Source organism: Tupaia chinensis, unplaced genomic scaffold (assembly GCF_000334495.1).
Source record: "Tupaia chinensis unplaced genomic scaffold, TupChi_1.0 Scaffold000320_1, whole genome shotgun sequence".
In the NCBI taxonomy this organism is placed as follows: domain Eukaryota; kingdom Metazoa; phylum Chordata; class Mammalia; order Scandentia; family Tupaiidae; genus Tupaia; species Tupaia belangeri.
Genome location: NW_006159813.1, coordinates 1,601,545 through 1,626,936, shown reverse-complemented (window position 1 = coordinate 1,626,936; position 25,392 = coordinate 1,601,545). Strand labels below are relative to the sequence as shown.

The 25,392-nt window shown below is 40.3% G+C and overlaps 1 protein-coding gene across 1 annotated transcript in view; it reads right to left on the bottom strand.

Moving 5' to 3' along the window:
• Positions 1-25,392, bottom strand: part of SPPL3 (signal peptide peptidase like 3) — a 119,819-nt gene that overhangs the window by 25,879 nt on the left and 68,548 nt on the right. Inside the window, exons 2-4 of the mRNA XM_027773083.1 lie at positions 19,578-19,655; positions 7,325-7,413; positions 399-518 (exon numbers count right to left, since the gene is read on the bottom strand). Coding sequence (XP_027628884.1) covers positions 399-518; positions 7,325-7,403 — 199 coding nt within the window. The 5' untranslated portion in view covers positions 7,404-7,413; positions 19,578-19,655. The remainder of the gene's footprint in view (positions 1-398; positions 519-7,324; positions 7,414-19,577; positions 19,656-25,392) is intronic.

Sequence of the window (25,392 nt, the reverse complement as noted above, 5' to 3'; positions counted from 1 at the left end):
AAAAAAAAAAAAACAGATCAGTGCGCCAATAGTCAATTCCCTGATGAGCTATCAATGTTTCCAACTGTAGAAATACAGATGGCGCTTTGGATGACCACCACACCAAACCAGGCCTGGTATCCCTCAGAAGAGGAGCTACAGCAAGAATTATACTGCTGTGGTGTCATAAAGCTTGGAGGTTTTAAATCCCCAACCTTTCTTTCAGATTGTGCTGGGAGGTCTGAAGAAATGACTCGTGAATTAAGTGTTCAAGGAAGAGGCTGGGGCAGGGGGAGGAGAAATACCAGACTTACAAAGAAAAGCTTGCATAGCATGCTGTGTAAGTCTTAATTGATGATTTGAAAAGGTGAAATATTTTCCTTTTATGTATGTTAAGGATAGACGAGAAACTCATTTACCTGCTGTACATATTGTAAAAACTACTTGAACTGAGTCAAAGAAGAAGAACATTACTAGAAGAGAAACAGATGCTCCAATTGGCAGGAAAAGAGCCTGGGTAGAGTCAATCGTTTGGATACCTGCAAGAGAGAAAAAGGGACATATTAACAAAGTACGAAACAGGCACCGTGCCCACGCGCTTCACATACATCAACTCATTAAAGTGTTGATGGTTTTAGGGTTTAGTATGCCAGGTACGGATCGTCCAGGACCCGTGATTCTTTCCTTTCCAGAGAGATTCTGAGCTCCCTGCACTTCTCAGAGTGCCTTCATTATGGAGATGCTCAAGAAATATTTGTTAAATGGAACCCTTATCAGACACAAAAATCAACAAAACAAATCAGGAACATCAAGAGAGTACAAATCCAAATTAAGCAATTTGAGTGTATTTGTGGTCTTGTATATAGATGCGGTAAAGACGGTGATTTAAACCGACTGGCTAAAATAATTTCTTAACGTCTGTGAATTTTATGGACTCATATCCACTTTTCTCATTTTTTTTTTTTTTAAGAGAGAGATTTTTGCTATAGGGCACATGCACTTGCTGGAGAGACAGAGAGACAAAAGTGAGAAATCACTCCTCATTGGGGATGGCCACCCTACAATCCTTTTTCCTTCATTGTCTTCTTGAGATTTGGGGCATGCATGCACCCAGCGTGGGTGCACTGGGTCTGGGACTTGAATCGTGGTTGACTATGTGAGAGTACAACGACATAATCATTACGCCAACTGCTGGTCCCTCACTTTTCCCATTGTCGCTAGGAGCTGAGGACTGACTCTGGGTGGTGGTGGTGGAAAATGAGACATAGCTGAAAACCCTAAATCAGAAAAAATATTTTACGGGAACATTTTAAGGTACCAGAATGTAAAATGAACGGGGAAAACAACTCTTGGGAAGGAGTAGGATTTAATACAGCGATTTCTCAATTCTTAGCTGCTCACTGAAATCACCTGGAGAACTTTAAAAAAATTACAATGTTCAGACTCAACCCTCTGCCAATTAAACCGAAACCTCTGGGTTAGGTCTAGCTAATAATGTTCCCCCAAATTTTACTTTACATCCAGGTTTGAGAAACACTAAAAGTATTTGATAGAGAAGGAAAAGAGGGGCCAGCAGGTGGTATAGTGGTTAAGGTGCTGGACTCCCACATGGTTGACGGCAGTTCAAATCCTGGACCTGGTGGGTTGCAACCCACACTAGGTGCGTGTGTGTATCCCCAAAATTCCGAGAAGAAAATGAAGAAGGAACTGCAGCATGGCCATCCCCTGGGGTGTGATTTCTTGCTTTCTGTCTCTCCAGTGAGCACACATGGCCTTACAGCAAAAATCTCTTTCAAAAGAGAGAGAGAGAGAAAGAGAGAAGGAAAACATGCCAAAATCTAATAAATGCTGACGGAAAAATTACCAACTTTATTTTTTTTTAATGCTACTCACTTCCAAATCAACCCCACTGAGACATCATAAAGAAAAATGCATGAAAGGAACTAAAGAAATCTCCATACGAACTACTATAACAAAATAGCAGAAGTAAAGGTCTCTGTTCATTAAAGTAAGGCTACAAACAAAACATGCGACCAGGATGAACATAACCAGTCACAAAGGATTGCAACGATGAGCTAACATTTAAAAAGTACTCTTAAGTATTTAAACTTGCCTGTCCCTACTTAGGGGTTTTGGTGAAATAAAATATTAAATATTCCTACAAAACAAAACTGCTTCTTACTGTCTAGGTAGATGAAGCAAACAATGGGGCAGTTCCATTTAGGAAAACTGATCAATATGTTATGACAAACAGAAATGATCTGGGAAGCCATCTGCCTGAATGGTAGCCAAACCCACCAAGCTTGCTCTATGGATCACTGGCTAGGGGTGGGGGTGTGGGGGTGTGTATGTGCATCTACAAGACAGAACTCTCTAACTGCGGCATGGCCATGCCCCCTCCCCCGGGGGGGTGATTTCTTGTTTTCTGTCTGTCTCTCTCTGTCTTTCTAGCAAGCGCACATACCCTATAGCAAAAAAAAAAAGAAAAAAAAAACCCAAAAAAACACCACACACACAAACACACACACAAAACTCTCAAAAAGAAAGAAAAAAGAAGAAAAAAAAAAAGAGACACAGAGAAAAGAGGCAAGCACTCTCAACAGGGCCTCATAACATGATGTTGCCCCATGCTGCTCCAGTTTTTCCAGCCAGCTGGGCTCATGGATGTTGCATGCCTGGCCTATATAGGCCAACCAGGAAACTGAACCTATGATTTTCCATATGGATCCAGCTTTTATTGAGCAGTATATAACCACTGCACCACCAAGCTGGCCCTGGCTTTTAAAAAATTGTTTTCATCTTGGGACCACCAGATGGGGTAAGGGTTATGTCGCTGAACTCCCGTGTAGTCAACCATGGTTTGAGTCCCAAACCCAGGGGCTTAAAACTCATGTCAGGTGTGTGTGTGCATGTGCCCAAAATCCCGAGAGCAGAATAGAGGAGAAGCAGGAGAATGTAGCGTAGGCAACCCCCCTCCCCGGGGTGGGGAGTGATTTCTCACTTTCTCTCTTACTGGTGAGTGCATGTGCCCTATAGCCAAAATCTCTTTTGATTCAATTTTCTTTATTCATGACAGAATGTATGCATGTGCACATGAGAATGTAGGATAGAGAGGGAGACAGAGAGGAAGGAACACCCTCCATGGGGTCTGATCACACCATGATCCCTTTCCTCTAGTCCTCCAGCCTGTTGCATCCTGGATGTGTTTCAGGCTACCAGCAGGGACCCTGCCTCTCCTGAGCAGGACATTCTCACAAGCCGGCCTCTAGCTTTTGTCTCTTTCTCAAGCCTACCTAATACTAATTAACTAAAGGACTGATGTGCCAGGAGGAAGCAGCTCTGCATAGGCTTCTTAGGGCAGATACAGGAGTTAGAACAAGGTGATGGGAAATTAGAGAGGAACTGGGGGCTCTATCCTCCTCCTTGCCACTTTCTTTCTTTCTAACCTTTTTTTTTTTTTTAAATCATGTAACATCACACACAGAAAAGTACAAAAATGTAGAGCTCAGTGAATTACCTGGGCCAAGAAAGACACAGACCAATCCCAGGAGTCTCCCTTATGTCCCTCCCAATCACTACACTCTTTTCCCCAAAGGAAACTACTTTGCTGACTGTTAAGGTATCTTTGCTCTAGTTTCTGTTTTCTACCCAAGCATACATCCTTAAGTACTAATGTTTATTTTGCCTGTTTTTTTTTTTTAAATACATATACATTGAATTATGTAGTTTATATTATGCCATGTGTCTGGCTTCTTTCATTCAACATTACTTGTGAGAATCATCCATACTTGTATGTAGTTAATTTACTCATTTTCATTATGTAAGTATATTAAATTTTATTTATCTATTCTGTGGTTGGTGCTGGGTTAATGGCGTGATGGTTAAGGCACTGGACTCTGACACGGCTGACCATAGTTCAAGTCCCAGACCTGGTGGTTTGCTTTCTCACTCTTTCTTTCTCTGTCTCTCTCTTTCTGGTGAGCATATGCCCCTCCTGTGGCAAATCAGAAAAATAGTAACAAATATTAAAAAAATCCCACACACATTAAATTCTCAAGTTCCTTTACTTAGAAACTTGTATTTCTTCTACACAGTTAATTAACTGAAGACTTCAATCTCTCTAGCACATATCTAATCTCTCATGTATCTCTTCATCTCTCTGGTTGTTATTTCATTGATTCCTGAAAATACATTCCGTGTCATCCCTTCAATCTGGAATGAGGTCAACTACAGTCAAGTATGGGCCTTCTTGCAACGGCTATGTCTTTCAGTATGCTTTGCCTGGCTATGTGGAAGTGGACTGTACTCTATCCTCATCTGTCCTTATCCTTTTTGGCATCTGTGGCTCAGTATAGGCACTGAAGAAGCAGACACTGCTGAGGATAATGTAGCACAACATAGGAAGCAGATTTAAGACTATCACTTAAAAAGAGGTATTATTCTACTACTCTTTGGGCTCTGGTTAAAATGAAAAATGAAAAAACAAACTGATGTTTTCAACTTCTGTCTACTACATGGACTGACATGATCACTTATTTATTTGAGACTAAAATGGTACGTAGACACACATGATTAATTTCTCTTAGGTTTCTGGATGCAATGTACAACAGATTTTATAATCTGGTTTAAGTACATAATTTACATATATGCTATATGATACCAGACTTTAAAAAATGAGTTTCTAGAGTATAAAGTAATTTGGCTTAAAATGTTGATAGACGATGAGCTGCTATGTGATTTTACACTGGGTGCTACCCGGCTCCAAGGAAGTTACTAGCATAAAGTTTCACTTTGCACAAAGATCTATATCCTAAATTTAAGAAAAGATTCACTATATTCAAATGCTTCTACTTATTGTCTTTACCATGCCTATTTTGCACTGCTGGAGAAAAATGAAACACATTTAACTGAGTGAAAACTGGGCAAGTACAATTTGGTTGACAAGGTTAAAATGACTAGAGAAACTGAAATAGTACTAAGTGATCTCTTTTATATTCCTGGTCCTCCATCAATATCCTCTACCCTTTTATTAGACTCCAGTACTTCCTCCCTGGTGAGCAGCAACTCTAACCTGACCCATAGGTGTGGTGACTGTCCTCCAAGCCTGTTATCATATGCTTGCCCCACCTGATATGACTCCCCAGAAATAATAGTTCACTGTGTCAGGTCAAACACACCTTCTCTAGGTAAGAGACCTGACTTGAATTGCTCCCGGGGGGACTGACCTACCTTCCTCTTTATCTCTGTGTACATGGGATGTCAAAATGATTTCCTGTCTAGAGATTTTTCAGATCCACTGATTGTACCTGCTTGTTCAGTAGGATTCTGAGGCTTTAGCAAAGCTAGATGAAAAAAAGTACCTGCCCCAGGCATAGGAGGTGAAGTGGTATTTGCATATCTATCTTAGCACTTTTTTTCCCTCCCCTTTCCCCCGTAGGGTGCGTGCACTCAGAGAGAAAAGGAAAGTGAGGTATCACCCATGGGGGGGGGGGCTGGAGGGTGGGGTGTGTGTGTGTGTGGACACACTGCAATCCTTTCTCCTCCAATCTCCTCTAGCAATTTTGGGCATGCATACATATGCACCAGCATGATCCTCAAGTCACTGGGTCTGGGACTTGAACCTTGCAGTCGACCATGTGAGATGCAGTGCCCTAACTTCTGCACCACCTGCTGGCCCCATATCTTAGCACATTTTCAACATCTGGGAAGAACTGTTCTTGCACTTTTGTATCGTTCAAAATATCTAGTAGAATGTCAAGCATATGGCAGGTACTCAATAGAAATCTGTTAACATTATCAAATCAATTCTCCTTATTTCTAATTCAATGTCCTCCACAATAAATATTACAGATTTTCAATAATTTTATTGAAAAATAATTTACATACCATAAAATTCACCCCTTTTAACTGTATAATTCAATTATTTTGGGGGGCAGATTTACCAAGCATGATACTATCACCATAATCTAGTTTTATCAGGTTGTCTGGAGAATTATGATGTATTTTTCTATGCAAAAATTTGTCATGATTTCCCCGACAACCCAATAGAACATTTTCATCTCCCCACTAATTTCCTTTGGAAAACATTAATTGTCCTTCCCATCTTCAGACTCAAGCAGTCACAGATCTACTTTCTGTATAGGTAAATTTGTTTCGGGAATTTCTATAAATGGACTCATACAACATATGGTGTCTGGCTTCTTTCACTTAGCACAGTGTTTTGAGGTTTGTCCATATTATAGCACACAGCAGTAATTCATTCTTTTTAATGCTGAAGTATTCCATGGTATAGATATGCCATATTTTGTTCGTAAGGTCATTAGTCTTGGACCTTTGGGTTGCTTCTGCTTTTTTTTTTTTTTTTTGCTATAGGGCGCGTGTGCTCGCCAGACAGAGAGAGACATAGAGACAGAAAGCGAGAAATCACCCCCCAGGGGGGATGGTCACGCCGCAATCCCTTATCCTCCATTTTCCTCTCGGGATCTTGGGCACGCACACACACATGCCCGGCGTGAGTTTTAAGCCAACGAGTCTGGGACACGAACCGCGATCGACTACGTGGGAGTCCAGCGACATAGCCATTACGCTAACTGCTGGTCCCTGGTTGCTTCTGCTTTCTGACTGAAGATTGGTGTTGCACATGTGTCATACGGGCACTTCCAGTTTTTATAAACCAAGTATTCTTACAAAACTTAACTATCATGAGATACTTCTAATACTTTGTTTTACTAGTACTTTGAGTAGAGTTCTTTTTAAGTCACTGAATGCATTAATGATCAAAACCTAAAAAATGATTAACATCAGCAGAATACCCAAATAAAATCATAAGCAGGCATCTTTAAGAAGAATCCTGCTCATCTTTAAGAAGTAAAGAAATCACAGGAGCAGGCTTTTAGGGCCTAAGTTAAAAGCAGGACATGAGAAATCAACAGTTGAGATTTAGAACATTTAGAATTTGCAGATTATACCATACAGGTTAGATCTAACTATGATACCAAACCTAATCCCTGAATTAGCAAATTACTATTATTTTTCTTTATGAGAAGGAAAGAGGGTGGGAGGAGGGGTGGGGGAGAGAACAAGAAAGAGAGAGGTATTTCTGACAGGATACCACTATATCTTGATCTTCCTACCGTCTGTTATTCAGGTGTGCAAAACTGAGCCTGGCATCCTCAGGTTGGCCCAAGAGCCAAACCTGGACCTCCCATGCAGTTCCAGCTTCCAAGGAGGTGGTGCCCACTGTGCACCACCACAGCTGGGCCTGGACCCAGTAAATTATTAACTGAGGGTACAAAAATGATAAAATGAAGACAGCCACACATGAAAGTTAACTGACATATCTTACTATTATTGGTGCTGTTGCCATTGAAAGACCCAGAAGAACTGTTACTGTCTTTCTCCTTATCTTGATTTTCAAAGTCCATATTAAGGGACCTGTGGAAAAAAATTTTACAGGTTAAGTTTCAGCTTTGCTTAAAAAAGAAAAAGTCAGTCAGAAAAAACAGTAGTGAGACAATATTTTAATACTAAGACATTAGGAAAGAAAGGAAGATCTCTTTAGAACAACTCTGAAAAATGGTTCTTGTTACCATAGTTTAGAAAACAACCTACATTCCTTCTAATATATCAGTTCAAGAGTTTTCCTGACTGCAGATGAAAGCATTCCGATGTGGCTGAACCTTCCAGCAATATCTCTGTGCACATCCTTAATTATTTCCTTATGATAAAACTCTAGGAGAAATAGCAGGTCAAAGAGCAAGTGCATTTTGAGACTTTTACATATCACACAACTGCTTCCAGAAAGGTTGTACTGATTTATTCCCTGACAGCAGTGACTCTAAAACATACAAGGAATTCTTAAAATTCAATAATAAAAAAGAATGCAATTTAAAAATAGACAAATGATCTGAACAGACATTTCTCCAAAGGGCCAAAAAGCACGTGAAAAGATGTCCAATATGATTAGTCATCAAGGACATGTCAATCAAAACCAAAATGAGGGGACCAGCACTTAGTGTAATGGCTATGTCGCTGAACTCCCATGTAGTCGACCACGGTTCGAGTCCCAGACCTGGTGGCTTAAACTCACGCTAGGCGCGTGTGCGTGTGTGCCCAAGATCCCAAGAGGAGAATGGAGAAGGGACTGAGGTGTGGCCATCCCCTCTGGGGGGTGATTTCTCTCTGTCTATCTGTCTATCTTTCTGGTGAGCGTGCATGCCCTATAGCAAAAACCTCTCCAAAAAAAAAGCCCACCAAAATGAGATACCACCTCACACCCACTTAGACTGCCATGATCAAAAAGCCAGATAACCTAATGTTGGCAAGGATGCAAAGCTGGAACCACATACACTGCTGGTGGGGATGTAAACTGGCACAGTCACGTTGGAAAATAGAATCCAACCATGCAGACACCCCCCTCAGCCTGCAGAATTCAGAGAAAATACATTTATGTTGGTAAAGCCACCCAGTCTGTAAGAATTTGTTATGGTAGGTTGAGCTAACAGAGACCTGGAACCATCTGCACACACCTTGAATCCTTTTACAATGACTGAGACTTGTATGTCCCCAAATAGGGACTATATTAGTAAATATTCCATATACGCTTGTGAGGAATATGTGTTCTGTTGTTGACTGGAGTGTTCTATAAATGCCAGGTGGGTCAAACTGATTAAGAATATTACTCAAATTTACTATAATCTTGCTGATTTTCTGCCTAACTGTCCTGTCAATTACTGAGAAAAAGGCACTAAAATATTTCCACAGCTATATTTATGGACTGATTTCTCCTTAAAGTTCTATCAGTCTTTGCTTTGTGTATATTATATCTTTAAATTTGCTAGAGGGTGTGTGCACTCACCAGAGAGACAAAAAGAGGGAGAGGGAAAGGGGGAGGGAAGGAGGGAGGGAAGGAGGGAAGGAGAGAGAGAGATAGAGAGAGAGAGAGAGAGAGAACTCTTTTCCCTCAAGGGCTTGGTCACACTGCGATCCTTTTCCTCCATTCTGTCAGTTTTGGGTGTGCACACGTGCCTGGTGTTTCTTAAGCTGCTGGGGCCAGGACTCCAACTACAATGGCCGTGTGGGAGCCAGTTACCAATGCATAGAGCTAAATCGCCGCACCAAGGGGGTGGCCCATGCTCCATGTATCCTGGAGATCTTTTTTACTATATGTTTTGTCTTCTTGCTTAGCCAACCGCCTTATCCTTATGAAATAACCTTCACCTGTGGTAATATTCTTTAGTCTGAAATCTGCTTTGATTAGTGTCACTACAGCTGCTCCAGCTTTCTGCTGATGAGTCTAAGCAGCATATCTTTTCTCCAACCTTTATTTACAACCTTTAGCCTTATATTTTTAGTGTACCTTTGGTACACAAAACATATAATTTGGTCTTTCTTTTTTATTCAATCTGACAATTGCTGTCTCTCACTATTTTTTTTAAGTTTTTGCTATAGGGTGTGTGTGCTCGCCAGAGGGAAAAAGAGGGAGAGAAAAGTGAGAAATCATCCCTGGGAGGATGGTCGCACTTCAGTGCCCTCTCTTCCACTCTCCTGTTGGGATTTGGGGAACGCACGCACGTGCCTGCTGTGATTTTCAAGCCGCTGGGTCTGGGACTTGAGTTACACAGTTGGCCATGTGGGATCCAAAGCCTTAATCTCCACACCACCTAATGGCCCCCAAGTGCCTTTTTTTTTTTTTTTTTAGATTTACTTACTTAATTTTCTTTTTTTGGGGGGGAGAGGTTTTTTCGCTACAGGGCGCGTGCGCTCGCCAGACAGAGAGAGAAAGACATAGAGACAGAAAGCGAGAAATCACCCCCCGGGGGGATGGTCACGCCGCAATCCCTTCTCCTCCATTCTCCTCTTGGGATCTTGGGCACGCACACACATGTGCCCGGTGTGAGTTTTAAGCCACCAGGTCCAGGACACAAACCACGGTCGACTACATGGGAGCCCAGTGACATAGCCATTACGCTAACTGCTGGTCCCCCTACATAACTTTTTGTACACATGGAATCTAACTGTATTATCTGGTGTATTTCTCTGCTAATTCTAACAACAATACGGCCCCGGGTAAGTTCTGATTGATTGGTCATTCCTCTTATCATAAGTCCTGTTTTCCTTCCTCTTTGCCTATTGGGCAATCTTTGCTTATATGCCACACATTATTAATTTTACCTTGTCTCGACATTTTTATATTCCTATTGGCTTCTCTATATTTTTGTATTCCTATAAATTTTGAGCTTTGATCTAGATGTTGTTCGTTACTTGAAAACAGTTTAATTTTTTTGAGTCTCACTTTTACAATTTACTAGGTGGGTCCAAAGCAGAGGTTGGTCTAGGTTAATTATTCTCGATGCTGCAATCCTCCAGCCTCCATAGGTTTTTGCCATAGGGCGGGCACCACCACGCCCTAGGTTAATTATTCTCTACCCACAAGGCAAGATGTGAGTATTCTATTCTACCAAGGGCATGCAAATCATAAAATTTTGCCATCTAGCTAGTACCACAGGTATTCTTCCCTCCACGTGGAAGCCAGCACTTAACCACCACACTATTTGCTACCCAATATAGAGAAATATGAAGACCAGCAACCCTTTACAGGCAGAAGATATTGTTTAATCTTGAACTGGTGAGGTCCAAAACACAACTGATCCTGCGAAATACTCAGTGTCAGAAAAATGACAACTAATCGACCTTCTTCAATTTTAAATTGGCTGCAAAGATGAATCCCAGTTTGCTTTTTCGGGTCACTTTGATGTATACTTCACAAGAAGTTTATCGCAGACACTGTATCAGCAAGTAGTTGAACATTCTCTGAGTGCCTTTTTAATACTTTATTTTGGCTGAGGTTGAATCTGGTTATATTTACTCTAAATTTATTTTCAGGCTAGAACTAATTCAGATGCAAGAAATGGAACTTTGGAAATTAACTCTGCATTTGTTGATGTACTAGGCTGGATGATAAAAGATTTTCCGAGGAAGACCCTAATCTGCCCTGGAGAACTTGCACTGCTTGCCTCAGGACATGCAGAAACACAGGCTTATGTTCAATGGGCCTTATTAGGATCCTTGATTCTGATAACAATATGAGTATGCCGTGAGTCCTGTTGAAAAGACGAGGTCTGTATTCCACAGGCAGCAGAGTACATGCCTAAACTGCTGCCAGTATTTATGGAGACCAGCATTCACTCGGGAATACTCAGTTTAAGAATTAACAAGCCATCCCCCTCCTCCAGATATTCTAAAATGGAACATTAGCTCACACTTAGCAGTAAGCCACTCATCTGGGCCACTACTTCCTGCTATGTGCCTCCAATGTTGGCAAAACTGAAACACATGTTCGTGTGATGTTACCAGCTTACACTGAAGAGTACTATAATTCAGTCAACAAACATTTCATTGAATGCCTACTATGAAATGCAATGAAACTGGATGTTATATCCTCTTTATGAGGGTCTTTGGGATAAAGGTCTATCTGATCTTAAGACCAAAATTGTTACAATCACCTAAACAACTGTGTTCTTTTTAAACCTAAGGCCACTGAAAATTTTTAGTTTCTTTCTCCTTAAAAGTTGGCTGCTAGAGGGGGGGCCAGCAGGTGGTGTGGTGGTTGAGGAACTGGACTTCCACATGTTCAGCCACAGTTTGAGTCCCAGACCTGGCAGCTTGCTTTCTCACTCTCTCTTCTCTAGTGAGCGCATGTGCCCTTTAGCAAAAAAATACACACACACACACACACACACACACACACACACACAGGTTGCGGGAAAGCTTACTGTGGCATTTGTGGACTATCAGTAGTAAAGGTGTTGGCATTATGATGTGCAGTTTTGATTTATTTTTAGATCTATTTGTTTCTGTTCATATGATTTCCTTCCTTTCCCTCTCTCTCTCTTTTTTTTAAATACGTTTTTGCCATAGAGTGCATGTGCTCACTGGAGCAGGAGGACGCGGTGAGAAATCACCCCCAGGAAGGATGGCCACACCACAATCCCTCCTACTCCATTCTCCTCTCAGGATTTTGGGCATGCATGCACATGTGGCAGGCGTGTTTTACAAGCTGCTGGGTCTGGGATTCAAACTGTGCAGTCAGTCATGTGAGATCCAGTGCCTTAACCACTATGCCACTTTGCTGGCCCACATTTTCTTTTCTTTGGCCTCATTTTAATTTACCTTATCTGATTACAACTTGCAAAACTTGGTAAATGGTCAGAAGCCCTTTTGAACAGGGTATAGCAAAAATAAACAATCTAGGAAGCAAAATGGAAGTGAACAGTTATTTCCTGAAAGTTACATTTGTATGCCCTTTTGAATTCTGGTAACTGAGAGTACTGTAAATATGGGAAGAAGCAAATTAGAAGTTTTAAATTATTATTTTTATATTGTTGGACAGTGCATTTATGTGACAGAGAGAGAGAAAGCACCTCCCAAGGGGACATGGTCATATCACGATCCTTTTTCCTTATTTCTCCACCTTGTCAGGATTTGGGGCATGCATATACATGCACAAGCACACAAAATCCAGTGCAGTTTTCAACCTGGTGAGCCAAGATTCAAACCACGGTTAACCTTGTGGATCTAATTATGCAAAGCTCTCGACTTGCTGGTCCGTGAATAAGAATTTTTGTCTTAATATTTTATTTAAAGAGTACCATGGGGCTGCCCCTGTAATATAGTGTACAAAATGACATATATGCATGTATGACTCCACTAATATGAAATGTCCAGAATGGGCAGATCTGTAGAGATGGAAAGTAGAACAGTGGTTGCCCTAGGCTGGGAGTGGGGCAGAGGAACGGGGAATGACTAGCTAACGAATCCAAGATCCTTTAGGATGATGATAATGTTCTAAAACTGAACTATGGTGAGTGTTGCACGACTTTTTAAATATACTAAAAAACACTGAATTGTATATTGTATTTTGTTTTTGTTTATTTCTTCACATGAGACACAGAAATAGAGACAAGCACCCCCCCCACAGGATCTCCGCCAGCCTGCATCACGGTCACACACATGCATCTAGTGTGTACAGGGAGGCTTGCGGGTGTGAACCTAGAACCTTCCCATGTGGGTCCAGCATCACAGAATACTGTGCTACTGCTGTGCCATCAGTCGGTCCATAACTGCAACTGTAAGTAAGCTTTATGCTATATATAGTAAATTGTAATTAACCTGTTTTTAAAAGTCCTTATCTGTACAGCAACTACAAAAGGAAAAAAAAAAAAAGGAAGAAGAAATAAAGTAGTGAACCAAGCAGGAAAACCAAAACCACAACCAAAAAAAAGAACACCCCACAAAGAGAAGCCTCACTTAAATGGTTTCACTGGTGAATCCTGTCAATGAAAGAAATATGACTCTACATTCTTTTCCAAAATAGATTTCATTCTATACTCTAATTCATTCAGTGTGGCCAATATTACCCTAATAACAAAACCTTAATAAGACATAACAAGAAAATCACGGACATACAATATCCCCAATGAACACAGACGCCAAAATCTTTAATAAAATGCCATCGAACTAAATCTAGCACCATACAAAAAGGATTATGTATCACGACCTAGTAGGATTTATCCCAGGAATAAAAGGTTGATTTAATACTCAGTAATGTATTAAGATACCATATTAACAGACCAGATCAAACTGCATGATCAGCTCATTAGACACATAAAAATGTATGACAAAATCCACACTCATTCGTTATAAAAACTCTCTACAAACTAGAAGTTAGAAGAAACTTCCTCAACTTCATAACATGCATTCATGGAAAACACAGCTAACATCATATTTAATAGGAAATGCTTCCCCTTGAAGATGAGAAGCAAGGCAAGGAAGTGCCCCTGTGGCTTCCATTCAACACTGCACTGAAGATTCTAATCTCCACAGTAATGGGGCGTGGGGAGGGAGAGGAAAAAAGTTAAGGCTTTCAGAGTAAAAAGGAAGACGCAAAACTGTATTTGCAGACCACATGATCCTAGATATAGAAAATCCAAAAGAATGTATATATATTAAAAAAAAAAAAAACTATCAGTACCAATAAATGAGTTCAACAAAGCTGTTGTAATACAATATCAAAAATCAACTGAACTTCTATACCCTTAGAATTGAACAACCAAAAATTGAAATCAAGAAAAAAAATACTGTTCTTTCCAAATTAATCTGCAGACCTCATGCATATCAAAGTCCCAGCAAAATAGTTTACAGAAATTAAACAGTTCAACCTAAAATTGATGTGGAAATGCAAAAGATCCAGAGTAGCCAGAGGATTTTGAGAAACAACAAAGTAGGGGGACTTATACAACTTGAGTTCAACACTTACTATAAAAGCTAAACAGCTATCAAGATATTGGGTACTGGCATAACAAGATATACAGAGCCATAAAACAGAAATAGGACACTAGTGACTAATTCTTACATCAACTGATTTTTGACAATGGTGCCAACTGGATTCAATGGGACCGTGTTTTCTTTTTTCAGAACTATTTTATTTAACTTTCTTTATTTCTTTATTTATTTTAGAATGAGAGAGAGAGAGATAGAGGGAAAGTGAGAAAGTAAGCCACCAGGTCTGGGACCCAAACCACGGTCGGCCATGTGGGAGGGAGTCCAGTGCCCTTAACCACCACGCCACCTGCCGGCCCCTCAATGGGACAATTTTCAACAAATGATGCAGGGACAACTGGATGGCTACATTCGTAAAGATGAATTTAGATTTCTATGTTATGTCACATAAGCAATTCAAAATGAACCATAGGATTAAATGTAAGAAGTGTAACTATAAACATTTTTTTCAAATTTGCCAGAGGGTGTTTGCACTTGCCAGGGAGGGAGGGAGGGAGAGAGAGAGAGAGAGAGACAGACAGACAGACAGACAGATGGATAGACAAGCAACAGGAGTCTCATGTCGCAAGTCTTGCCATACCCCTAGCCTTCCCAGCACCAGTCAGGCTCACAGGCACATATGCATGACTGGCATGTACAGGTTGACCTGGCAGGTTGACTTGGGAATTGAACCACAGTCTTTGATGTGGCTTCCAGCATTGCAGAGCACTGCACTGTCTCTGTGCCACTAAGCTAGGCCTCACTAAGTTCAATTCAAATGTATCATATAGTGAGTTCGCCCTGTAGCCTAGAGGTTAAGGGAGCCAGATCACCATGACCTACATGATTTAAATCCTGGCCTTAGCAGCTTGAAAAATCCAAGATGTGTGCGTGCATATCTAAAATCATGACAAGATGCAGAAATAGAGCAGGAACTGTGGCATGACCATACCCCACTGGTCTGACAAGTACACATACTCTCTCTCTCTCTCTTTTTTTTTTGGAGAGGTTTTTGCTAGAGGGCACGTGCACTTGCCAGAAAGACAGAGAGAGAGACAGAGAGACAGAAAGCGAGAAATCACCCTCCCCCCAGGGAGGATGGCCACGTCACAATCCCTTCTACTCCATTCACCCCTCGGGATCTTGGGCATGCACACACACACGCCTGGTGTGAGTTTAAGCCACTGGGTCTGGGACTCGAACTGTGATCAACTACATGGGAGTCCAGCGACATAGTCATTACATCAACTACTGGTCCCCATACCCACTCTCTCACTCTGACAAACACACATCCTCTCTGTAAGAAAAAAATATTTTTAGATGCAGTATAAAGGTAGCATCATGAAGTTCCTGAAAATGCATTTTTAAAGTTGAAAAGACATGCGGTACTAAACCGGTCTTGAGCAGTGAGCAGTGCTCTAATCTAGACTTAGTTACCAGTCTGTATGTCATCTTTCTCAATTACATCATCTGTTGGGCTTCAGTTTCCTCGTTTGTAAATAGAAACGTTCACCAGAGAAACTCTTTCCATCTATATAATTCTGTGGTACATACATTACATAATTTTTTTCTTAAAAAAAAAAAAAAAAAAAAAAAAAAACCCTTCCCAATCCTAAACTGGTCCAACCCTTCTGGGAAACAATATGGCAATATGTAGTAGGAGCCAATTTATACTCTCTAGTGAAACATTTAAATTTTTGGATATTGATCCTAGGATATAATTCAACCAAAGCAAAAGAATACATAAGAGGATGACAACTAACAACCCATATGTCCACCAAAAGTGGAATAAGATAGTAACACAAAGAAATGTCAAATTACTAAAAACACATATGAACATGACTGCAGAAAACATTTTTGTTAGATGAAAGGAATCGATATAAATTATTTCAACTATGCAAATATACACATTCCACATCCACAGATTAAACCAATTGTGGACTGAAAATATATTTGGGGGGAAAAGCCTGGTTGTTTCTAAACTGACTATGTACAGACTTCTTTTCCTTATTATTATTCATCATACTAGGTATTAAAAGTAATCTCGATGGCCCAGCAGATGGCATAGCAATTACATTGCTGGACTCCCACACGGCTGACCACAGTTTGAGTCCTGGACCCAGTCAGTGGCTTGAAACTCATGCCGGGCATGTGTGCATGTGTCCCCAAGATCCTGGGTGAATGGAGAAGAAGGGATTGCAGTGTGGCCATTCCCCGTGTGTGTCGGGGGGGATTTCTCACTTTCTATCTCTTTGTCTCTTTCTCTCCACTGAGCACATACACCCTATAGCAAAAATCTCTTTAAAAAGAAATCTCAAGAATGATAAAAAGTATACAAGGGGTTGTGTGTAGGTTGCATGCAAATACTACACTTTATGTAATGGACTTAAGTATCAGTGGATTTTGGTATCTTTGGGGGTCCTGGAACCGATCTCCCATGGATACCAAGGGATGTGTGTATGCCAAACAAAAGGTAATTAGCACCAAAGAAAATAAAGTTGAACTTTGAACAAAGTGAGGGTTGGGGCACCAACCTACTACACATTTGAAAATCTGCGTATAATTTTTGACTCTCTACAACTTCACTTCTTATAGTCTATTGCTAACTGGAAGCCTTAATAACAACATAAACCAATACATATTTTGTATGCTATGTATATAATGTACTGTATACAAATTATAAACAAAATACATTGACAGTACTTATTGGAAAAAAAAAACCCATGTACAAGTGCCAGTAGGTGGCATAATGGTTAACGTGTGCTAGACTCACACATGGCCAACTGCAGTTCAAGTCCTGGACCCAGTGGCTTGAAACTCACTCCAGGTATTTGTGTGGCCATGCCCTAAATCCCGAGAATGGAGAAGAAGGGATTGCAGTGTGGCCATACCCTCTGAGAGGTGATTTCTCACTTTCTCTCTCTCTGTGTCTCTGGCAAGGATATGTACGCTATAGCAAAAATCTCTCTTAAAAACAAACCAACCAAAAAAAGCCACATACAAGTAGACTGGTATAGTTCAAATCCATGTCACTTAAAGGTCAACTGCAGTACAGTCCATTCTCCAGTATCTGCAGGGGACTGGTTCCAGAACCAATTCAGTACAGACAGAACCAATTTTTTTTCCTTGAATATTTTTGATCCATGATTGACAGAATCTATGGATATAGAGCCCAAGGATATGAACTGTATTGGGGTTGTGAGTCTAAAGGAGGTGTTTTTGTTTTTGTCTTTTAATGAGAATTTATGTGAGAGAGGGAAGGGGTAGAAGGAGTGATAGCATCCTCAACAGGGTCTTGACAGCATGATCTAAAACCAGTAGTCAGCTAGCTCTGGATTATGGGTGTATGCCCAGTATACTCAGGGAAGTATCTGGACCTGAACTGGGAACCTTCCCAAGTGTAATTACCTTGCAGAACAATGCATTTTACTGCTATGCATGTCTTTTAAACTTTAATGATGTATTTTATGCAAAAATAAATGATGATGCCTACTATCAGGCCCTATAGATATTTTTTGACAGTCTCATCTTTATGATCCTCTGCCTGGGCTTTTGTGAGTCACTGGGATTACAGGCATGCACCACTGTGGCTGGTCTGTCCAGGATGGTCCAGAATCTGGACCCAGGCTCCCAAAAGGTGCCAGCCTTGCAGAGGGGTACTGCATCCTACCTCCTGTGTTATCCTGGTGGGGTCTAAAGATTGCTTTGTGTCTTTTTTTTCCTCATTGCCAAGTCTTTTGAAATATCAATAAATTATATACTCAAGAGGTAAAAAACAAAACAGATACTTATCCAAAAAGTAGAGATACAAAATATCAAGATCCTGATGCAATTCAGTTGCTCTGGGTTACTAATCAATGCTAAGAGCATTAGCAGTTATGAATACAGGGCTCTCAACAGATATCTCACTTTCATCAGTTTATACTGGAATTACCAACAGTATTTCCCTTGTTCTACTCAGGGCTGAAGTAAAGACTGCAAGTCTGTGATTTTAGAAAGTAGCCATTAAAATATGGACATAATATTCATAATTCAAAATCCATATGCCTGACTATTTCATTTATCTCCATTACTCCACTCAAGTTCTTAATTTAAAATTTCTCAAGTAGCCTTACCTGTAAGTGTATTAGCCACAAAACTATTTGACTTACACAACCTCTAAAGTTCCTCTCAACTAAGGATAGTAGAAAGAAGGGAGTGAAAGTCTTGCTTCTTGACTTTCCATCATATTCCTATGGTCTGCTCCCTGGTAGGATGGGAATTTCATCAGGATCCAGTTTCAGCATTACCATGGTCAGCAGGGGGAATATTTGGTAATGCACTATGCACATCTCTAATAATAGTAGGTTGAACCACATGAAATTGTTTCTATGGGTCAAAGAAGTCCACCACTGGCAATTCTGAATGGCTCAACCTATGCCAGTGTCTGTATCCAGGAAAATACAACGTACATTTCCACAAAAGGCTACACTCTATTTAAAAAGCATTTCAGGACAAGATAAAAAAACAAACAAAAACTCCATTAGCTTTACTTTGCCCTTCCTGGTCTTTGTCAAAAGACTATTAAAGCTTTGAGAATACACTTTGATTTTTAGTAAGAAAAATTAAAAATAACATTTTCTCTTTGTTGTTTTTATTTTTTCCTTTTCTTTTCTCTTTCTTTTCTTTTTTTTTTTTTTTTAATTTTTTTACTTACTGAGAGAGAGGAGTCTCACACTGTGATCCTTCCCCCAGTCTTCCCAACCGGCCAGGATCATGGGCATGCATGCATGTACACAGAGCATGTACAGGTTGACTGGGGAACTGAACCCCTGATCTTTCACATGGCTTCAGCACTGCAGTGGCATGCTCTGCTGCATCACAGAGACTGGGTCTATCTTTTAGTACATGAATATTTTTTCATATTTCAAATTGTTCTTCCATTTTAACTTTTTGTTCCGTTTGAAATTCTAGAATCACTGTCAAGAACTCTCTCCTTACCCTTTCCAATAATGAGTGCTCTTAGGTGAGTCATTATTTTCAGAACAAGAATTCTAAGCAATTAAGTTTTTCACATTTGCATTAATATGCTGAAGTCAGAGAAAAACCAAAAAGTGTTTAACAGCAGCCAACTAAAGAGCAAATATTAAAATTATCCCAGTTCTAATGGAATTCCTGCCAAAGTCCTATTATTTTTCATTGAATAGTTATGTTTCGGTGCCAGCGCTTTCAGAGCAATGCTTCTCCTGCCTCCAACCCCCCCAAAATCTGAAAGCAACCCCATTTTGAGAGCATCTTACCTGAAACTACCATAGACTATAAGAAGAATGGAAATCAGAAATGTAGACACTTGGCTGGAGTCCACCAGGGAATAGGCCCTAGAGAAATAAGAGAGAAAAATTTAATCACATGCAGTAAATTCTCACGAAGCTTTCAGTTTCTGGAGCTCCCTACAAGCCTAAGTTTTGCTTTTGTCTTCAAGAAAAAAAAAAGGTGCAAATTAGCATGAACAAAATTACATAATTAAAATGACACCTAACAGTTTAACATGAACATTATAAAGTCATAGGGCTCACAGCTAATAGTCACAGGACACAAACAATCAATATAAACACCCCATTTTCTGTATGACACACAGTATGTTTATAAAATCCATTCTCAATTTAAAAAAGAATCAAAATATCCACCAAATCTGTGCAAATAACAAAAACTCTCAGTGATTAAACTTCTTTTTTTTGGAGAGGTTTTTCGCTACAGGGCGCGTGCACTGGCCAGACAGACAGAGACATAGAGACAGAAAGCGAGAAACCACAACCCAGGGGGGATGGTCACGCCACAATTCCTTCTCCTCCATTTTCCTCTCGGGATCTTGGGCACGCATGCACACGCGCCCGGCGTGAGTTTTAAGCCACCGAGTCCGGGACGCGAACTGCGGTGGACTAGTTGGGAATCCAGCGACATAGCCATTATGCTAACTGCTGGTCCCTCAGTGATTAAACTTTTACCCCCCAAAGAAAAGTACGATAAATGTCTGAGGTGGATATGCTAATTACCCTTATTTGATCATTACACGTTGTATTCCTGCTCCCAAAGTAATCATGTTGTACTCCATAAATACAAACCATTATTGGGTAAATTAAAAATAATTTTAAAATTAAAAAATGCTTTTATCAGTTTACATTCGAATCTCTGGTTGTCCTTTACTGGCTTTACTCATCAATGATACAAAGCCTGTAGATCTCTCCTGAAATCTACTTTTCTGTCTACTGATTATCCCCACCTGATGCTATAAGGCGTTCTTCAAAGTCTACAGGTCCCAAACTGAAGTGCTTATTCTTCCCTTCGTTCCTGACCCTCCTTAAGAGGGTCAGTGCCAAAGCCAAAATCTGCGTTCTTGACACGCCCTCCTGTTTCCTCATACGAAGACAGGCCCCGCTCCTCTCTTCTCCCAACCCCATGCCGATTCCTTAGCTCTCTTCTGTGGCCTGACTAATGGAAATCTTGTTTTTCAGGTCTGTCTCTGGGCTCACCCTCCACACTGCCCATTCTTGTTTGTAATGGATTTTCCTAAAACCTATCTCTTCATTTTTTCACATTCAGCAAATATTTAATGTGCCAGGCATTCTGCTAGCCAGTGGGATATAACAAACAAGGGAGCATTGGTTCCTGCCATTAAAAGACATTTATACAGGAATGAAAAGTTAAATTTCATTCTAAAAGAATGGAAATGAAAAATTAACCTAAGTAGGTGAAAGCATTATGGAGAATGTTACAAAGGGGGAGAAAGTCAAGTACAGGGCGTTGTAGGAATGTACATTAGGTAGACCCCATTTAAGAATAAGGTGGAGGGGGACCAGCAGTTAGCGTAATGGCTATGTCGCTGGACTCCCGCGTAGTCGACCGCGGTTCACGTCCTGGACCCGGTGGCTTAAAACTCACGCCGGGCGCGTGTGCGTGCGTGCCCAAGATCCCGAGAGGAGAATGGAGGAGAAGGGATTGCGGCATGACCATCCCCCCCTGGGGGGGTGATTTCTCACTTTCTGTCTCTCTGTCTCTGTCTGTCTGGCGAGCGCATGCGCCCTATAGAGAAAAACCTCTCCAAAAAAAAAAAAAAAAAAAATGAATAAGGTGGAATAAGGTGGAGGGAGAGCCATCCCTGTAGCACAATGGGTTAAGCCCTGTAAAAAAGAATAGGGTGGGGCAAACTTTCCTTAGGGAAGTAGCTGAATCAGAGAGATACAAGAAACAATAAATAGGACCTGGTGACTGTTTATGGGAACTAGGAGAGGGAGGACTTGGGGGTGACTCCTAGGCTTCTGTTGAGCAGGTGGGTTTGCATCACTTAACGTGCGCACACACACACACACACACACACACACACACACGAAAGGCAACACAGAACAGATTCGGAGTTAACTTTTGAAGGTACTAAGGATACAGTTGGATATTTAGGTATAGAGCTCAGAAGCACTTTTGAGCTAGATATGTGAGAAGACTTTAAAAATTTCACGGAAAAGGGCTAGCTGGCGGCACTGTGGTTGAGGGGGCTGGATCCTGCATGGCACGGTTTGAGTCCTAGACCTGCCTACTTGAGAAACATGCCAGGCTCGTGTGTACATGCCCAAAATCCCAAGGGGAAGGAGAGATGAATGAGAGGACTGCAGCATAAACATTCCCCATAAGGGGGTGCTTTTTCTCTCCTTCTCTTTCTCATGTATACCTCTGTCAAATTTGAAAAAAAAAAAAAAAATTCAGGGCAAGAGGTATGGAGGTTAAGGCACGGTTCAAGCCCCAGATCAGAGGCTTGAAAATCATGCTGTGTGTGTGCATGCCCAAAATCTTGAGAGGAAAATCCCTCTCTGAGGGGATTTTCTCTCTCTGGTAAGCTCATATGCCCTACAGCAAAACAAAAAAACAGAAACAAACAAAAAAAAAAAATAAAGAAAGAAAGAAAAGGAAGAAAGAAAATTTCACGGAAGAATGGAATTAAAATTTTGGTGCAAAAACTTCTGAGTATTCTGGGAGCTGATCATATTCTACATGGTAATTGAAGCCATAGGTGTGGGTGAGAGTGCCTGCAGCAGTGGAGACCTAGGGTCAAGGCCTCAGAAACCTCCGATTTAAAGATCAAGTAGAAGGAAGAACTCTGAAGAAAACCAAAATGAAACAGAAAGAGGAGGAAAACCTAGGACAGGACTAAATGGTGCCTAAATTTAACCCCTTGTCCTATCAATTACTAGTATAGAAGCTGAGCTAGTTATTTCATCTGTAAAATGGGGATAATGATACTCCCATATCACAAGAAATTAAATGAGTTATTCACATAAATAATTAAACGAAGTGTAATTCACATAGCTACCAGTTTTTATGTTGCCCAATGCATTATTTCAGAAAAAAATGTTCTGTTTAATAATTTTTTTAGATTGAATAATTTTAATTTTCAAATAAATCAATACAACAAAGTATGCAGGAGCATATGTAGGAGCCAGCAGGTGGCGTAATGTTAAGGTGCTGGACTCTCACATGACCGACTGCAGTTTGAGTCTCTGACCTGGAGACTTGCTTTCTCCCTTTCCCTTTCTCTCTGTACAAAACAAGACCACCACCAACAACAACAAAAACAAAAAACAAAACCACAAAAACAAAGTCAAAACAACAACAAATGAATTAAATACATAATTATTTTAAAAAAAGGAAAATATGCTTAAAGCCCACTAATATAGTCAAAGGTATTCTATAATTTATAAAAATTTTTTAAAGTTATAACACTGCAAACTGTTCTAAATATCACATAATTAGAAGTTATAACTTACTTCATAGTGTTTTTTGAAAGGTCATATATTTTCTATTCTACTTACTATTGTAGAAATTTTACAAAAAGCCTTTTAACAAAAATTATTTTTTCAAATACAGAATGTGGATTTTAGATAATTTTAGCCAATTTGTATTTTAAGAACACTATCAATTTTCTCTTCTCTTTTTTAATTGCTGAAGGGCATATGCCTTGCCAGAGGGAGAAAGAGGAGGGAAGGAGGGGGAGAGGGAGAAAGCCCTCCCAATGGGGCATAGTCTTGCAGCAATCTCTCCTCCATTTGAAATTTTGGGCACATGCACGCACCTGGCATGGTTTTCAATGAACCAAGGCTAGAATACGGAAACACAGTCAGCAATGTGGGATCTGGATTCCTTAACCACCAGGCTACAGGGCCAGTCCCAGTTTTCTTTTTTAACTTACAAAAAAGTAATTCACATTTACTGTTACGGTTTGCTCCCCAAAGTTTCATGTTTTGGAATTTGGTCTTTGGGGGCGTGAATGGATGTCACCAGACATCCATATGTTGGGATTTTATTTTACTGTTAAGGTATTAAATAAAAGTGTAATTCCTTTACGATGTTCCAGGGTGGGGCCCTGGGTGTAAACTGTCATTACGATGGGGCCTCCATGATTGTGTTCTGCTGAGTATATGGGCAAAAGGAACAAAACTAGAACAGCAGAGAGAAAGCCCTAAGTTCTGCCTTCTGTCATTTTGTAATGCCTCTGGATTTCTCAGCCACCAGAACTGTGAGTCAAAATAAAAATAAACTCCTATTCTCTTAATTTAGTCTCAGATAGTTCTGTGTGCAATGTAAAAGTAAGTACTAATAAGTATACAGCAAAGAGTATAAGTGCTTCCTCCCTCCTTCACACCCCTCTGTCTTCCACACTCTCATTCCCTAGGAGAAGACACTGTGTACAAGCAATTAAGGATTTTAGGTCTGTTTGACATAGACAATACAATTTTAACCACATGAACACTGACTCAACTTTCTCATTTTCTGGATTATTAACAATAGTACTTAACTCCTACTTTTCATCTTATTTAACTTTCTGAATTAGGAGGGTTGACTGTTTCTAAACTCAAAGAAACAAATGAATGCCCTTTTCCCATGCCTCTTTTTTTTTTTTTAAAGTCAATTTAAGATTTAACCAAGATAGGAAATATTTCTAACAACCTTTTATTAAGGCCACACATGGAATTACACAGGTAGAAACAAACACACACATCATGCTCCTGAGCATTCAAACTCCTGTGAAAACAGTATTAGGAAGAAAACGTATTTTGTACTTTGGCAGACACACTTCAACATCTCCCATCTAGTCTATGGGAACTATAAAAACATCGATATTGTACGCAGTATTACATTTTAAATGCGTCCTAAAATAATTTTGGGAAAGGACATCTACTGAACAAATGTGAATCTGTTAGCATAAATGTTTTGCTATGCCACAACTTTATAATGAAGTTTTCCCTTCTCCCTGTTTACCTAAGAACTTCCTGCCACAACCCTCCAAGTTAAACCCTTCTATAGGCACTTCTTGGCATAGATGCATATTTTATGAATGATCCACGCTGATTTCATTGCTACCTGTCAAGTTAAACAGAAGTACGTACATTTCACTATTAAGTCCTTAAGAAACCCTGGAGACAGAAGGAACTATTAGCTAATGCTATGCCCAGGATGCACTGAAGAACACAGGTTCTCCCTCTCACACTGGCTGTCTTAGCTAATAATCTTCTGGGTCATTTTGTATCTTAATCAGTGAGAGGAGATAACAAAAACAGGAAAACTAAGTATGAAGGGAACATGAAGTCAGTAATTATATAGAGCTGCACTGGCTCTTCTGTCGTGGCCACCTGCCCTGTGTGGCTACTGAACAGGATGGCCAGGCAAAGAGCACATCCATGGCTGTGAAAGCCCCAGAGGACTGCACGGACACACGTCTCTACACAAAGATGCTCATGTTACACTTCACAACTGGGGTACTAGAGTTTTACCGGGGGAGGAGGGGCACAGCAGCAACATCTAGCATCTTACTGAGCATTTAATTTTCCTACTATGTTATAAGGAAGGCACTGCAGTCTACAACCCCTTTTCCAAAAAGAAAACTGCCTTGAGAATAGATGTTTCAGAACTTAGAATGCTTTGAATTTTGAAAATACCTTCACTAGAGTCTGAAGCAGTAACCTGTAACCAAATATTTATATTTTTGTGGTGAAATATCTAAATATTTATCCTCAATAGGATAAACTAAGATTATAAATAGATTCATATCAATTTTACTCAAGATTTGCT